The sequence below is a fragment of the Cenococcum geophilum genome (genome assembly GCF_001692895.1).
Source record: "Cenococcum geophilum 1.58 unplaced genomic scaffold K441scaffold_66, whole genome shotgun sequence".
NCBI classification, from domain to species: Eukaryota; Fungi; Ascomycota; class Dothideomycetes; order Gloniales; family Gloniaceae; genus Cenococcum; species Cenococcum geophilum.
Window position 1 is genome coordinate 684,076 of NW_027137624.1, and position 17,225 is coordinate 701,300.

A 17,225-nucleotide genomic window follows, 5' to 3' on the forward strand; every position below is an offset into this window, starting at 1 on the left:
TCATTTTTGCTTGTAAGCAGCACAGCGCTTAATATTGCTATTTTACACCCCTTAACAAGCTAGCTAAGGGCTTGTTCTATTGGACTTGGTAAGCTATATATACGGCGCCTAAGATAGCGCTTTAGTAAGACTATCTGCATCTATAGCTCGGTAATATTATAAGGTGTTTTAGCTGCCCAAGATATATTCGACGGTGGACGTTATTAGGGTAATAGTATCTAAAATTCGGCATACAGCTACAATAGTACGTGATTAGGGCTGTATGGAATAAGGCTAGTAGCTATAAATCCTGCCTATATATTGTTTTAATATAGTGCTATTTACCTAGCCTGTCTATACAGTGGTAGAAATTCGCGTTTATTAATATGGTTAACGCCGCGGCCTATAAGCTATTTAACACTACGTCTATAGGCCTACTTTAGTGCTAAGAAATAGCCTATATCTAGAGGCTATAGTAGATATAATAAATGCGCCGGCATATAGATAATAATAATCTTATAATCTAGGCAGAACTAATTAAATTTGGGGTTAATATAGCTGCCGTAGCCGTCTAGCACAAGCATCTAATACGTGCTAACGGTACGATCCTTTGTATGCTTATAAAATAGATTTAGCTAGGTTAAGCTAATCTTATTTATTATTTAGCTATTCTTACTAACGCTAATTAACCAGTTATATAGAATAATGTTGTCTATATACTAAGCAGCTTAGTATATTACTACTTTAAAGATAACTAGTAGTAGAATTGCACCCCCCATCGCATTAATGCATTTAATAATTATAACCCATTCTTAATTACCTAGCTATATTATTCTAGGCCGGCCAGCCCTATTAGTTCTAGTAGTAACTCTTATAGTTATAATAACGCCTATCTAAAAGCCGGTCTTATTAAAATTCTAGGTATTATTATTAAGAATCCTATATTATATCTTTATGTCTAAAATATGTTTAAACCAGCCCTAAATAAGTGTAGGATCCTTATATTAAGCACACTAGTAGTTATACTTACGATTAAATTTGGATTACAGGTCGTTATAGCGCTTAATGAAATTATATACCCATTTCTCGCCGATAAGTTTAATGGTGGCAGATCTAGCGCTATGCGCAGCTAAAATACTAGCCATCTACCGCACGATCGCGATTTTTGGTGGCATACCGCGCTAATCCATTAATAGAATCCACTGCTTAAGGCTCTCTTCTTGTACTGGTATAAGACGGCGATTTAGCGTAATAGAACCACGTCTTAGTGCAATGTCTTTATTGCGTCGCTGGGCTGTAGTTCTAGACACATTATACGTGTTAGTGGCCTTGCGGAAACTTATAAATTGGCCTTTCTTATAAGTATTAAGAGCTAGAATAAGTCTGCCCTCTTAAAAAGGGTCCTTTTACTATTATAGTGTGGCCATTAAGGTTATAGTTATATAATGCGTCGCAGTTTTCGCGATTTTAATAGGGTGGCCCACAGGCTTACATAGCCTACATTATCTTGGTCCTAGACGATTAACCAATTATAAGCTGCTTATATAACAGATTAATTATCTTATATTATTGTCGTCTGGTATAGTAGCTCTTATATTTCCTATTCTTTCTCTACCACTTATAAATAGAGGGCTTTTTAACTTATAAGCTTAGGCGTAATACCTCTTTATAGGGCCCTTGCTTCTTATATACGCTCTACTATTTAGTATATCTATTACATATCGGGGGGGCTGATTTGGCGCGGTTACGACCCGGGTTAATACGAGGTTAGGGCTACCCCTACTAATAACGCGCCCGAACCCTACACGAGGTCGCGCAGCAACCGCCCCCAAGTACCTTCGCACGCGATTTTAGGCGAAAAGGTATATAATATATATTAGATCGGTACTTCTAAACAGTCACGTAATATTACTCTAAATTTACAACACCTAAACGCGCTCTACTCCTACATTAAGGCGTCTTAATTACTGTAATACAGTCCTATATTAAGACGTCTCGGTTACTAAAGTATAGTCCTACATTAAGGCGTCTCGGATACTATAGTATAGTCCTATATTAAGGCGTCTCGGTCACTACAGTATAGTCTTATATTAAGGCGTCTCGGTTACTACAATAGTCCTATATTAAGGTGTCTTGGTTACTACAGTATAGTCTTACATTAAGGCGTCTTGGTCACTATAGTAGTCCTATATTAAGGCGTCTTAGTTACTATAGTAGTCCTATAGTAAGATAGTATTATATATATATATATATATACTGCTTAATACAGAGCCTTTCCCTTCCTTTCCCTCCCCCCCGCCCTAAGGGCTAGTAGTTAAATATTCTTATAAAGCCAATCTAAAAAACGCCGGCCTCGCAGCTGCTCTAGCTGGTCAATAGCCTATCTCTTATCTCTTACCATACCGTCTTCTACGCGCTATCTTATATCCTTAATTATCCTACGGCGACGGCTATAGAACATAGCCTCGCCGTTAACCCGCTAGCGCGCCCCCTAGCAGCAATTAAGAGCTTCAATTAACGGCCTACCTGCTAGCCCTAAAGTCCACTTAGCCCAGAGCTAGAATACTAAATTACCGCCCTAAAGCATCTTATATTTCCTTAGCGGCGCTTATAGGTTAAGAATAAATAGGAGAGGTAGTTAAGTATCTGCTTGCGCCTACGCTAGTAGGGGCAGTGTGGATATAGTAGATGGCTAAGCAGGGGGTGCGGATATTGGCTAAGCGGGCGGTGCGGATATAGTAGATAGCTAAGTAAGGGGTGCGGGTATTGGCTAAGTAGGCGGTATGGATATAGTAGATAGCTAAGTAGGCGGTGTGGATATCGTAAATAGCTAAGCGGGTGGCGCGGATATAGTAGATATTATAGTAAACGGTATAGGCCCGCCTAAAGGTGGATATACGGACTCTATAGGCCCTATTTAGATGCCTGTCTTTCCTTACTAGATCTATATAGGTGTAGGTATAAATAATACCGATAACCTTTTTATTTTATTAAGGCGTTCTAAGATCGTATACACGTGTAATTAAATACCTTTAATCTCTAAGATTGCGGCCTTATATCTTAGCTTAGCTACGGCCTTATAGGCGGGCCAGTATTTCCGCATTATTAGCTTATTTAGCGTAACTACGTTAGCTAGCGAGCTTTCTACCCACGCGGCAAACCTCTAGTACTCCTCGCAGCTAAAAAGGGAGTCCTTCTATAGGGGGTAGAGCGGGAACTACTTATATAGGATTACTAAGTCCTATAATAGGATTACCCTAAGCACACGAAGGAGGCGTAAAAATCCTAAGCCTATAAGGTCAAGCTATATAACCTTATTATTGGCCCTATCTAGGTAGTAGGTCTCTATATATTTTAGCTAAATATTAGTCTTAGGCCATATCTTTAAATAAAGGGCCTCCTTTGGCACCTCCCGCGCGCGGGGAAGAAAGTAGCCCTTTCCTTCCTTTAGGAAGCTAGCAATCGACCGTATAAACGCATAGGGTAGGTAGCTAAGGTAGGCTCCCGTTATTACGTCTATATTCTAGCATCCAGCCCATCTAATTTAGGTCTCCTTAACGCCGCTAAACTTAGTATACCGGACGCTTTACTTACGGGCGCTATAGGTCTTCTCTTTTAAGTAAATCCCTACTCCCTAAAACATCTTCTTATTCTATTTAAACTTCGTATAATAGCTTAATGGCCGTTGCGGTACTTTAACACTACTAGGGAAGATATATAGGTTATAATAGTCCTCTAGCTGCCAAAAGGATAGAAAGCTCTTAGCACCGTCCTTACCCTAGCAGTTAAAGAAGTAAAAGGCTATTATAGAGAGAGGGTAGAGGATAGGGTTAGCATTCTATATATAGCCCATATACTTAACCTTACTATACTAGTTCTACTTCCCCTATATTATTAATATAATTATATATAGCACTAGCTCGTCTAGCTTAGGCCCTTTATTCTCTAGTTTAATAAGGATAAAGTTAGTAAGCTAAACGTCCTATCTACTCTCGCCCTAGGTAACGGTAGTATGGCCTAAGGAATAGGTTAGAAAACAGCAGCCGTATAAACTAAATAGGGTATATAGTAGTAGCAATATATAAACCTAATAAATGCTTAGCCGTAGTTTAAAGGTAAGACTTAACTAAACCTAGTATCTTAGAGCCCATCTTCTAGCACTAAGTAATTACCCTTTTAAGCCCTTTAACGTTATAGCCGCTAGTAATTATAAATAGGCCTCAGTTAATAAAGTTAACGTATTAAATCCGGTCCTTATCGCGGTAGACACTATCTAGTATCGCTAAAAGCTTCGCCCCCTATAGCGGCTATAAGGCCTTACCTTCTAATTACTATATATAAAGCCTAGTAATAGCGGAGATATAGCTATTTATAACTAAGTATTAGACTATCTTATTAAATAGGGCGTCTAGGGCCTCCTCGTCCTATATCTCTTCCTTATCCTTTATAGCTTCCTCCGCGGCTACAGCTGCCCCTACGGCTACCTTCCCCCCTAGCTACCCTCCCACTGTCTTCTACCTCTTCTTCACTCGCTTACCATTTTTTTACATCTCTTTCTGTTTTAACTTCCGTTTTTAATAGCCAGCGGCCTATAATTCTTAGTTAATAACTTACTACTCTAAAAATAGGCAAAGCTTATCTTCCGTTACTTAGGCGCCGTCTATATTACCTTCTAGTTTCGCGTACTAGTCTTCCCACTCTTTCTACTTCGGCTCGTACGCCCTTATAGTATTCTTTAAGCGCTAGGCCTTATAAATATCCTATAGCCGCGCCGTTTAGGCCTTAAATTCGCTCTAGAGGCTATAGGGGGGGAAGGCTAGGGGGGCTTCCTTTAACCGTAAAGTGGACTATAGGGTAAGAAGATTCTTAAAAGACTCTATATCCGCAAAAGGTAAGGGGGAAAACGTATAAGCGCGGTATAGGTAAATAGAGCTACTAAACGCATAAATATTAAAGGAGAAGGGAGAAGAGGGCTCTATATTATAGAATTATAATTATAATAGGCCTTTCTATATAAAATTAGAAGCCCCGCGCGAGCTAAAAGCTAACACAGGCATAAAAATAGGAGAGGGTTAGAAAATAAAATTATCGAGGCAATAATAAGGTTAAGGGCGCGCGCTAAAGACCTCTATACTAACCTAGTACTAACCTAGGCCTCAAAAACGCGTCTAAAAAGTAGGGGCCACCACTAAAAGGGGGGGGTAATATTTAGACAATATATCGCGGACCTTAGGGGGTTATATATAACCCGAGGTTATACTAAGCCTAACCCCAACCTCTAATACCTCCTTCTCTACTAGGTGGCCTTATACTATAGATGCCCTCTATATAGCAGTTACTTCTATATATACGTCTAGTAGCAGTACTACTACTTTACGTTTTATTACGGTATATAGTGTCCTTTTATAGGCCCCTATAATTCTATATAGCTATTATTCTAGCTATTATTATATATCTCTAGTAGTTTAGATATAAAGAAAAGAATTAGAATTAGAAATAGGGGTAATCCCTATATAATACCTATAGGTATTAGTATTAATTCGCTTTTATAGCCCTTAATTATAATTTTTATAATACACCCTATTAGAAAGGCTTAGATAAACTTAATTATCTAATTTAATAGGCCTTTATTTCTTAGGATTTATAGAAGTCTCTTATATAATATATTATTATATATTCCGCTTAGGTCTAGGCTTAGTATAAATATAATATATCCTAGGTAAGCTTACTATACCGCTTAGATACTAGAGGTAATTAGAAAAAGGGCTAAAAGGGTTAATCTTTTTTTTCTTAAGCCTATTTATATCTATAGTAGTAGCTTTTATACTTCTACCGCTTCTTATATACGTTTTATAACTATCTTTTTTAAAAGCCTTTTTAGGGTTAGTAGCTTTCTAAAATAGAGTAGTCTTTTTTTATACCTTTTATAAGACGACTATAGTTATTACTTTAAAGTATTTAGGTAGTTTGCCTCTCTAAAGGTAGGTAGTTACAACGTTATTACTACCGCTTTTACTATAGCTTTATTTACCTTATTTAGCCTTAACGCTTTACTAGTAAGGAGCTTTTATATAGCGTCCTTTATTTCTTTTACTAATATTATATAACTTATATTAATAGGTAAGGGGTAGAATTAGCTACTAATATTCTATAGGTCTGTTTAGCCCGCGCCTAAAAAAATCCTTTACTAATATTTTAATATTTTCCTTATTATTATTTATATACTAGTTCTATTCTATTTAGTAAAGTATAAATAGGTAAAAGTCCCCTAGCGTCTCTTTAGCAGCTCGCCTATTTTACTTTAATATATACTAGAGTCCCTTATTATATAGTTTAGTAGGGTTTAAAGTAATTTCTTTTAGAAATTAGCGCTAGCTATTTCTACCCTCCTTTTATATTATCTTCTTAGGCCTATTCTTTAGGGCCTTATNGCTCTATTAGTAGTAGGCTTTATTTATTACGCTATATTATTACCTTGCCCTTTTTACGCCTATAAGTAGTTAGGCCGTTTTTAGTAACTATTTACAGTAGGCGTATTTTCTAGCTAGGCCTTTAGGTAGTATTCTTTTAAGTAGTTACTTATAATCCTTTAGATATTCTCTAGTAATACCTAAGGTATAGCTACTAGCCTATTAGTAACTTCCTAGGTGTACTTTTTTAGGTTAAATTTCTTAGTAACGTATCTTTAGCAGGTTTATTACGCTAGTATAGCAATATTAAGCGTTATCTGTACAGGTATATAGTCTAAGATAGTTACTAGCTTATCTACTTTATAAGGAAAAGAAGGGTAAGTAGTAACCTAGCCTTAATAGTATATATCTAAGGCTATAAAGTAAAACTAGAAGCTACCCTTAAGGTCCTAGGGGTTTAGGTAAACTTTAAGTTAAACTAGAATAAGTATATTATATAGACTACTTATAAGGAAGGAGTAGTACTTTTAGCAGTATTATAAATAACTACCTTAATATAAGGACCCTCTTTTAAATATATACGCCTACTATATATAGTAGTAGTAAGGCTAATAATGCTATACGGCTCCTAAATCTAGGGCTTAGGACTAGGCGGTAAGGTACTAGTAAAAAGCTTACTAGCATTACTAGCTAAGCTATAAAACTAGTGCCTATATAGAACTATAGGGGCCTATANAAGAATACTACACGCTATATTAAAACGCGAAGTAGTAGTTCTACTACTAGACTTATATAGTAACTTAACTATTATATAGAGAGTAGTTATAATATAGGGCTACCTAGTAGAAGAAAATATATACTAAATACTAAAATATATATAAGGAATAAGATATATATATAAGAAGTAATAGCCCCTTAAAGAGGTAATACGCCTAAATATACTAGCTAGAAAGCCTACTACCTATAAGTAGTAAAGAGAGAAAAGGAAATAAGAAACTATTAGCTTATCTAGGCGGAGACCTAACGCTATAACTAGTAGAGCGCTATATTGTAATAGAGGATAAAAGGTTACTAATATTAGATAGAGATCCTACAACTAATTATATAAATAGGTAGATCTTAAATAGAAGAGAGGATAAACGAAAATAATAAGACAGCAGCTATAAGAACACCCTATAGTTAATATAAGGTAAACTATAGTGCCTTTCCTACTATAAATAGAAGGTTTTAGGCTAATATATAGCTAGTAAGCATCTATATTTAAAATACTTTACCTTAATTATATCGGTGGTCTATTTGTTAGAACGACTATATATTACTATTCTACAGTACCGCTTAATAAGATAGCTATTACTAGTATGGCCATAAACAATATTACCTAAATACTTCTATAAGTAGGTATAGATAATAGTAGCTTATAAGACTGAAGTTTTTTATGTTTAAATAATTAGATCAATAGAGGGATACAAAGCAGAACTACCATTTTCTAGCCCCTTAAAGACTAAATATCCTACCCCTGTAGGAAGTATGCTAGTAAGAATTACTAGATACTCATTACTACCCCCCCTACATTCTATAATAAAACTAAGTAAATTAAGGTAGACCTAAAGAATAAAGATATATTAGTATTAGTAAAGGTAGAATATAATAAAACTACCTAAGAAATACTTAGGGTTTTCCCTTTATAGGAAAAGGCCCTATAAAGGGAAAATCCTAAGTATTTCCTTTTAGTTAGTTTTATATATTCTACCTTTACTAAACTAATATATCTTTATATCTTTAGGTCTACCTTACTATCTATACTTTTTAGTATATTAGAAGGTCTAGGGGGGGGTGTAAGAGTATCTAGTAATTCACTAGCATACTACCTACAGCTAGGTAGGGATATTTAGTCTTTTAAGGGGCTAGAAAAGGGAGTACGCCTTTAGTATCCTCCTATTAGATCTTATATACTTATTTAGAACTATTAAAAAACTCCTTAGCCTATAAGCTATATTAATACTACTTATAAGCCCCTACTTATAGAGAGTATAAGTAATATTATTTATACCTATATTAGTAAATAGCTAGTACCTTACTAAGTAGTAGCTATAGAAAAGTAGTATATAGTATACTAACTAAATAGGCTATCTATAAGTATATTAAGGTATAGTATTTAGAATATAAACATTAGCATATATATTTAGGCTTAAAATCTCTATCTATAGTAGGAAGGCGGCTATAGATTTTACCTTTATTAGTCCTTTATATAGGAGGAGTATTAGTATTAACTATAGGGTATTCTATATAGCTACGTCTTATATTTTTACTACCTCCTTCTATTATTACTTCTATTTAAGGTCTACCTATTTTATAATAAGTATAGTAGATCTCTATTTATACTAATAGCCTCTTATCCTCTATTACTATAGTAGTACTCTACTAGTATAGCGCTAGGTCTCCNCCTAGTAAGCTAATAATTCCTATATTTTCTTTTCTTTCTTTANTATTTATAGGTAGAGGGCTTCCTAGTTAGTATACTTAGGCGTATTACCTCTTTAAGGGGCCCTTAATCCTTATATACGTTTTAGTATTTAGCGTATATTTTCTTTTACTAGGTAGCCTTATACTATAACTACTCTCTATATAATAGTTAAGTTACTATATAAGTCTAGTAGTAGAACTACTACTTCGCGTTTTAATATAGCATGTAGTATTCTTTTATAGGCCCCTATAGTTCTATATAGGCACTAGTTTTATAGCTTAGCTAATAGCGCTAAGGAGCTTTTTATTAATACCTTATTACCTAGTCCTAGGCCCTAGATCTAGGAGCCGTATAGTATTATTAGCCTTACTATAAATAAATAAATAAATATCTATAATTAATTACTAGTATAAAAATATATATCTATACACCTATATATTTATATAAAGCTCTATATAAAGCTCTATATATAGCTTTATATAAAGTTATATATAAGGCTCTATATAAAGCTTTATACAAAGCTCTATATAAAGCTCCGCTCGAAGCTCTACTTAAAGCTCTACTCGAAGCTCTACTTAAAGCTCTACTTAAAGCTCCTTAAAGCTTTACACAAGGCTCTGCTTAAAGCTCTACATAAGGCTCTACACGAAGCTCTATACGAGGCTCTATATAAAGCTCTACACGGGGCTCTACACAAAGCTCTACTCGAAGTTCTACTTAAAGCTCTGTAGGAATCTCTGCAGAGGCTCTGCATAAGGCTCTATATAAAGCTCTACACGAAGCTCTACATAAAGCTCTACACGAAGCTTTGCGTATAGAGGCTCTGTATAAAGCTCTACATAAAGCTTTACACAAAGCTCTGTACAAAGCTCTACACGAAGCTCTATATAAAGCTCTGCAAAAGCTCTATACAAAGCTCTACGCGGAGCTCTGCGTAGGGCTCTACATAAGCCTCTACTAAAGCTCTACATAAGGCTTTATTAAAGCTCTACGCGAGGCTCTACCTAAAGCTTACCCCCTTCTATAAAGCAAATCTATACCTACTAGTAGTCCTTAGTTATTATTTAAAGCTAGCTCGTTAGTTTGGGTACTTTGGCTGCGGTAGGAAGAGGGCGGTGGTGGTCGTAGGAAAGGTGCGGCTGCTACGACTCGGGCGCATCGGGCGTAACAACGAGATAACGAATTGGAATCGGGCAAATCGGGCAACGTAGTCTTCTTTACCAGGTTTAATTTAGTAATTTTAGCCATTAGGAATAGCTTAGGGAGCTATAAAAGTTAAGATAATTTGGCTTAAAGTAGGTATATATAGGCCTAAATACCCCGCGCGGGACTAATAAAAATCTAAACCGTGTACTAGACCTTCTAACGAAGGTCTTGCTAAAAGCGGCTAGCGGCTTAGTAAGGTAAGCCTTGGCAAGAAGGTCTGGGAACGAGACAAGGCCTACAGGCTTACCGACTACATTAGGTTTTCCTATAAATCTCGCCAAAGTCTCTTAGACCAAGAAAACGATTGCCGTCCTAAATCAGCTTAGCGGACAGTGCGGATATTCCTATATCCGCACAATTGATTTCTTAGTCTAAGCTTCTAAGGTAACAACTAACCCGTTTATGTCTCTTCTTAGTAGTGCGACTACTGCCAATATAAGGTCCGTAACAGCTAGCGCGGGCATAAGAATAGAAGAGGGTTGGAAAATAGATTATTAAGGCGATAGTGAGGTCGAAGGCGCGCTAAGGCCCTCTATACTAACCAGTACTAACCTAGGCCTTAAAAACGCTTCCAAAAAGTAGGGGCCACTACCTAAGGGGGTGATATGTGGACGATATGTCGCGGACCTTGGGGGTTCGTGCGTAACACGAAGTTATGCCAAGCCTAACCCGGACCTACGATACCCAAGGTTACCTTCATAACGCTACCACATACGTTAGAGCTTTCCTAGTCCACTTCTTCTGGATTGATCACTATGTGATTGAATAAACCATAACACCGTAAAACAGTATAAAACCAGTTCTCGATTCCACAGCAGCATATCATACCGCGCAGCGAGTTTTCAAGTAGCAAAACCCAAAAATAACTACGCGACAATTTGACATACTCTCCTCCGTAGACGGGCTTAGAGCATCTTGTTGTCACTAGCAAAGCTAGCACAAATCTGCAAATCCAATACTCAAATCCACACTCCTCTGAAATCCACCAGCATAAGTCTTCCCAACACGAAACAGGCAGATCCTGACATCACTGCGGATCCCGCGAACACTTGCGCCCAGTAAAATGGCGTTGGATTGTGGACAGTCAAATTACCCCCAATAGACATAAGCCAGCCTTGGATTGGTGACCCAATTAACATCGCAGCTCCAATAAAAGTCAATACCAGTCCCATACGGACGCCCATGCACGACCCTCCGGTTCCATATAAGCTATGAGTTATTGGAGCAAACAAAATCTGGGGTCCTGACGCGAAGAGGTCGTAAATGCAGGCAACGGTGTAGAGTACACTGAGGGTCGCAGCCGATATCTAGATGAAGAGAATTACCCCCACAAAAAGGGCGCAAGGAATCATCGTGCTCACGGGCCCAATGCTTTCGGAGATACAGTCAAATATAAAGCGACCTGCGAGGTTGGAGAAGAGCATGACCAAGAGGAGGTTTGTCGCGGTTTCGGGATAAGGGCCAAGGGCATCAACAGCATAGACGGCCATCTATGCGGCAGGAAAATGGTTAGCTCATGTCTTCAAGCATTAAAAAAGCGAGGTTTTGATTCAAGTACTCACAAAGTAGAAGCCACAATATAATTCCGTGGACCTCACCTTTCACACCACGGCTTGCGTCGACCCTTGTATATTTCGGCAGATCTGGAGATATGCAACATTCTCCAAGTTTAATCAATAGACACCAAGCTACCTTATAAAAACCATTCAATTAGTTGTGCTTGATAGAGGCCAATGTTAGCAATCGCTCAGGATCACTTGCAACATGCTCCTTGCCGCTGCAATGCATTTCTGTTCGCTTTCTTGACGACGAACTATAATCAATTCTTAACCAGTGAATTGCTTGCACGATATGTAACTTAGGTTTGAGGACATCCGTTTCCGTGGAAACTAAGAAATGGTCCTTTTATTCCAGTGCGTGACAGCCACGAAATTAGATAAATTCGAAAACCACAGACGAGAGATGAATGCACGTAGACTCTTGAAAATTTCAATGAAAGTAGAAAGAATGACCCATTTGGAACTTGAAAAAAAGAAACAGAGAACTCTCCAACGCCATCCATCCGTTCCCGATGCATCAAAATCCAACCCGAGTGCTCATACCGTTCGTCCCAAAAAGACCAATCAGAAGATGCTATTTACGATATTGCCACCAATCGTCGCGCCAGCGCCAAAGATGGCGGCATTACCCAACTTCTTGCCAAACTTCTTGCCCATATCCTGGCCCTTACCAGGCTCCTTGCCCGGACCGCTTCCAACGCCGTTAGCCACATCCAGCGGCATGTTGCCGTAGTTACTTGGTTGAGGTTGATCCGCAGCCGCTGGAACCGTAGGACCTTTCTCCTCGGAGACCTTTACGTAGCTACGCGGGAAGATGCCTTCTTGTCCTGTTCGCTCGTTGCGGCCCTTCCACCACTCAGCGTTCATGTATTCCGTTATTGCGACGCGGTCGCCCGGCATCAGAGAAAGGTCTCCGGCGTCTTGAGCATTGTATTGGTATAGGGCGGACGCTTGTGCAAGAGCAGGGGGGGCGGCTGGCACGGAAGGGTAGGCTGGTGGCGGTGGGTTTGTAGCTTCGGCGTAGTATCCGACTTTCTTCTCGGGCTCTGTTTCTTTGATTTGCATGCTCGCCATAGAAGATACGGGAGCTTCTTGCGTAGAGGGAGGAGGGGTTTGCAGAGAGTTTTGCTGGGGAAGCTGGCCGAGAATCGTATTGAACTGTTGGCTGCTTATTATATCGGCGTCTAGGAGAAATTCAAGCTCCTGTGGAGTAGCGCATCAGTACCATTGACGATCGAATACGATTGAAAACTCAAGAGTCCTTACGGTCCGAATTGCGCGCAAAGACCGGTTGGCCATTGCCGTGCTGAACGCTTCCATTATATTGGTAATGTTGAGGCTTGGAGTTGCTTAGGTTTGTCAACTCGCACAGGAAAATCGGTCTTTTAATACAAGGATAATAAAACGAAAGGATGAGGACTCGGGATTTATAGGGTAGACAGTGGAGTATCTCAGGGGAAACCGGGTGTGGGTGGTGAGCCGATGAGATGTATCCCTGGTGGAGGTATTCGCCTTCTTTCGAGGCTGTGCAAACGATCTCCCGCATTCTGCGTCACATGGTAATCTTAAATCACTGCAGATCTAGCTAGAATAAGATGAACTGTTTTTGTTAGACTACGTGCACAAAGAACTAGAATAGTTATTATTGTTTTCGAAAACCTGAAAACTCTCGCTGAATCCAACTCTTCGTCTAGAAAGGGGGTTACGGTGGCAGCGAATCCTCTGGCGCCGCCACTGATGCCTATTTACTCGAAGCACAGCATCTAATCGCGCTTCGCCACGCCTTTGATCATATTATTTATCTTATGAAAGATGCCCTGCCTCAAATTTTCAAATCCATTGAAAGCCGTCTCTGCCATTCCAACGGCTATCTGGTCATCGCCGTTCACCAACCCAGCCCAAGATTGTTCGATGAAATCGTCCAACGGCATGCCTATTTTTCCACCATCTTTGATATCGGGCTGATGTTTCTCATCATGGAGTTCCGTTTGAACCGCTGGAGGGAAGATCTCGATGACTTTGACATTGCCTGCTCCATCCTTCAGTTGCTCCCGAAGGCACAAGACAAAAGAATGGAGAGCTGCTTTAGAAGCGCAGTAATTTAGAACTCGTGCAACTGGGACTAAGGCGAGGCCGGAAGAGGTATAGATAAGGCTAGTTTCGCTCTGCTGTTTTTGGAGGTGTGGAAGGAAGGCGGCGGTTAGGTGGATGAATGAAGTGTAATTCGTCAACAATTCGGTGTTGATAACGGACAGATCGATTGTCTCTGGCTTGGAGAAGTCGAACGCACGTTGGATGCCGGAGTTCAAGAGCACGCAGTCAAGGTCCGGGTGTGCTGTAGTAATATCGAGGGCAAACTTAGGGATTTGATTTAGAAAAGTGATGTCGAATTCAACTGCATCAGCTTTATCTTTCCCATGCTTCTGCACGAAGGCATCCAGATTTTCCTTTCTACGGCCAACAACGACGACCTTCTTACCATCCTGTATGAATTTCTCCGCATATGCTTGGCCAATGCCTGATGTGGCGCCTATGACAAGTATCTTGTTGTAGTTGAACGACGACATAAATTTGAAAGGGTGAAGTACAAAGGTTTGCGAGTTCACTATGCAGTAGAACGAAGTAAGGTTGCTAGTAAGACTAGTAAATGATATTTATAAAATTCAGGAGAATTGGTTGAGCCTGAGTCAGTCACTTTCCAGTGAAGTAGAATGTTATTGATATACCTGTGGAAAGGGGAAGTGATTGAGCGAGGTGAAGGGACTTGACCTCTTTTGTCGGGTTATCATCCTTCGGGTCGCATTTGAACGCGAGATACGGTGGGGCGGACACAAGGCAGAATTACCCAAAAATATCTATGAAGTTGGCTAACACGAGGATCTGTCTATATGTATGAAATGAGTGCATGACGACACTGCGGGGTAGGTTTGATCACCCGAACGGTAAATGGCAAATATTGCACAGCCCCAGGGACTATTCACTCTCAGCATCCACCTAAAATATTTCAGTCCCTTGGCAGCTTCCAGGAACCGCACAAAGCACCACACCGAGAAAGATGATTGGTTTGAGTTGGCCGAGCCGTTGCGGCAGGCTTGTCCATCTCGAAAGCCGGATGGCCCAAGCATCCTCTACCAAGGCCTCGATAGCTTACACAGACTTCTTCGTAAAGACAAGCTTTTGCTCGTCCAATTTGACGTCGTTTAACAGTTCCTGAGAAACCCAATTGTACTTTTGCGGAGGGCCCCTCAGATACCCATCCCTTTTCAGCACCTCCAACGACATCTGCTCCTCCAGTTCCCACAGCTGTAAAATCTCATAGCCATACGTAGATCTCTCCTTGCCTTCGTTAAACTCTTTGTTCCCTAACCCCCCGTCTTCGGGTACCTTGCCGGGTACCTTCCCGTTGCTCACAGCGGCAATGTAGCGAAGCTCTTGTGCTGGCGAGGAGGTGTAGAACCAGATGCGTTCAACGGAAGCGGGAAGCAGGTATTTGCGGTATTCGTGGTTTTTGGTACCTAGGACAATGTTTTCCATATGTTCAGGCTTGATGCTCATGAAAACGTCTGCTTTCGACATTTTGCGTGGATCCAAAAAAAAGTCAGTAGTGCTCAGGCACGCGAGCCAAGATGTATCCCTTAGCACGGCAGCGTCCAACGAGTAGGTGGTCTGTGCGCGAACACCAGAATTAAAAGTTCGCGTATGGTCACGGAGCCTTGATCCTATTGATTCTATTGGCCAGTTCTTATCGATAACCGTTGGACGCGAATTGCCGTGCTAAGGGATAAGTATCGCGCCAAGCATCCTCAGTTTCGAATGAAGATAATATAAAATGACAATTTCCAACAAAAGTAATCGTCTCAGCTCCTTTTAATAATCGGAACTTTGTGTACAACGCTAGTGACCGTAAAATTGAGGCTGACTGCTCTTTTGTACTTGAATTGGGCTAAAATGTATAATACGCTATCCCTTAACCTGTTTCTCAGAGGAAGTGGTCTGTGCGCGAACACCGGGCATTAAATTCAGCTAATCCGATTGGTGGGCTCTTATCGATAACATGAGGACCAATTTCGACGGGTTAAGGGATACTACTTGCATGTCCCGTTCTGAGTATATGCGCCAGGTTTGCTCTAGAGGAGAAGAGCTTGAAGATCAGCTTACTAGGTAGTCCCCAGATAAAACTCACTTCACATATGCCTCCGAAGACTTTAAAATATGCTTATTGAAGCTGTGATGCTAAGTTCTCAAATCCTAATTCACTTCACCGGGGTTTAAAATCTAGATATTGCGGTTCCCATCGAGATCATCACATAGTAATCCTACGCACCAAGAGCTGCCTGCTATAACCTTTTCAATATCATCCTCAAGGAAACGATACACCTCATCCCTAATGGCAACCATATCCACGCTCCCGAATGAAGTAGCTGAGCTCATTTTGTGGGAAATTGATGATCTCCAGGCTCTATTGAGCATTTCTTCTATTTGCAGGTGGTTTCACAGCCTCAGTTTCAGGCCGTTATACAATTCGTATACAAATCCAGCAAAGGAAGGCCCCAGTGGTCTAGTGGACCACCAAAACCTGCAACGATTCGCCAGGACCATCCTCAAGAAGCCGAACCCTCGGTGTCTCGTCAAGAACGTTCGCTTGGGATGACGTCAGGATAGATTAGCTGAGAAGTTGTCACCTGGAGATATTCTGCTGTTTCTTCGAGCCGGAAAAGCATTGGAGTTCGACGACGATGATCAGGATATCCCGTTTAGACTTCGCTGGAAACAAGCTATCGCCAATAGTAGAGCAGACGCCACGGTATATCTCCTTCTCGCTAACCTCCCCGGGCTCAAACAGCTCGACATGATACTCGACCAGGTCGAAAACTGTCAATCGGAAGATCAAGAATGATGACCCTGTCTATTGAATGCGGCTCTCGGGCCTGTATATACATGAGGAAGGTGTAGGCAATAGGAAGGGAAAGGGGGGAGGGGGGTGGTAACAGAAACAGGGGGTAGGTGAGCGAGTCAAGAGGGTAGGTGATTGAGTCAAAGGGGTAGGTAACCAGGCTTGTTATTCAATCACCCAAGTTTCAATATTGAATTGAATTGAATGCCAAGACTCAATCAATTCAATCAACTGAGAGCTCGCTAGCTTAGCAACTCAATCAATATAGAGGTTCTAGTTGAATTGAATTGATTGATAAATATTGAATCTTTTAATATTATATAGAAATATGCTGAACATAACATAATAATGCTTTAAACCTTATTGTTCTTAGACCCCCTTACCAAAAAAGGGTTACCCGAGCATTACTCGTTGTTTACACTATCACATTATCGCCGGGATCTTGGCAGGTAAGAAAAGTTTTATAACTAGATTTGCCCACCAACAATATCAATTCTATTACCACTATGAACAGGGGGTACACAACAGGATAGTAACTCAACACTATGCCAAGACTCGCGATAGACCTATATTAACGGCAGGAGCGACGGAAACGACGGTAGAAAGCGATTCGGGCGCCGCCAGGTAGGCCCCCCTGCATCAACACTATGCCGAGACTCGTGATAATTACTAACTACTACGTAGTTGCAATTAATTGCAATCGTTTCAATATT

The 17,225-nt window shown here is 40.0% G+C and overlaps 4 protein-coding genes across 4 annotated transcripts; all 4 read right to left on the reverse strand.

The window, feature by feature from the left end:
* Window positions 1-10,789: 10,789 nt before the first annotated feature.
* Window positions 10,790-11,342, reverse strand: K441DRAFT_668946 (uncharacterized protein). Its single transcript, XM_067650076.1, has one exon. It carries the CDS (start codon window positions 11,241-11,243, stop codon window positions 11,019-11,021), a length of 225 nt encoding a protein of 74 aa, XP_067498045.1. The 5' UTR covers window positions 11,244-11,342; the 3' UTR covers window positions 10,790-11,018.
* A 509-nt stretch (window positions 11,343-11,851) lies between these two features.
* K441DRAFT_668947 (SH3-domain-containing protein) lies at window positions 11,852-13,105 on the reverse strand. Its single transcript, XM_067650077.1, has 2 exons — window positions 12,885-13,105; window positions 11,852-12,821 (listed from the first exon to the last, which is right to left on the reverse strand). Exons 1-2 carry the CDS (start codon window positions 12,936-12,938, stop codon window positions 12,183-12,185), a joined length of 693 nt encoding a protein of 230 aa, XP_067498046.1. The 5' UTR covers window positions 12,939-13,105; the 3' UTR covers window positions 11,852-12,182.
* Window positions 13,106-13,381: 276 nt separating this feature from the next.
* Window positions 13,382-14,185, reverse strand: K441DRAFT_587927 (NAD(P)-binding protein; the record flags this gene model as incomplete). The annotated part of the gene is made up of 1 exon (XM_067644691.1): window positions 13,382-14,185. One exon carries the CDS (start codon window positions 14,183-14,185, stop codon window positions 13,382-13,384), a length of 804 nt encoding a protein of 267 aa, XP_067498047.1.
* Window positions 14,186-14,683: 498 nt separating this feature from the next.
* Window positions 14,684-15,235, reverse strand: K441DRAFT_668949 (uncharacterized protein). The gene has a single exon (XM_067650078.1). The coding sequence runs from the start codon at window positions 15,192-15,194 to the stop codon at window positions 14,766-14,768; it is 429 nt and encodes a 142-aa protein (XP_067498048.1). The 5' UTR covers window positions 15,195-15,235; the 3' UTR covers window positions 14,684-14,765.
* Between the last annotated feature and the right edge of the window lie 1,990 nt (window positions 15,236-17,225).

Bases quoted from the DNA above. Each gene is read 5' to 3' on its own strand.
- K441DRAFT_668947 (XM_067650077.1), bottom strand. From the start codon at position 12,938: ATGGAAGCGTTCAGCACGGCAATGGCCAACCGGTCTTTGCGCGCAATT. The intron at 12,822-12,884 runs GTAAGGACTCTT...GCTACTCCACAG, and splicing joins CTTTGCGCGCAATTCGGACC to GAGCTTGAATTTCTCCTAGA.
- K441DRAFT_668949 (XM_067650078.1), bottom strand. From the start codon at position 15,194: ATGTCGAAAGCAGACGTTTTCATGAGCATCAAGCCTGAACATATGGAA.
- K441DRAFT_668946 (XM_067650076.1), bottom strand. From the start codon at position 11,243: ATGGGCGTCCGTATGGGACTGGTATTGACTTTTATTGGAGCTGCGATG.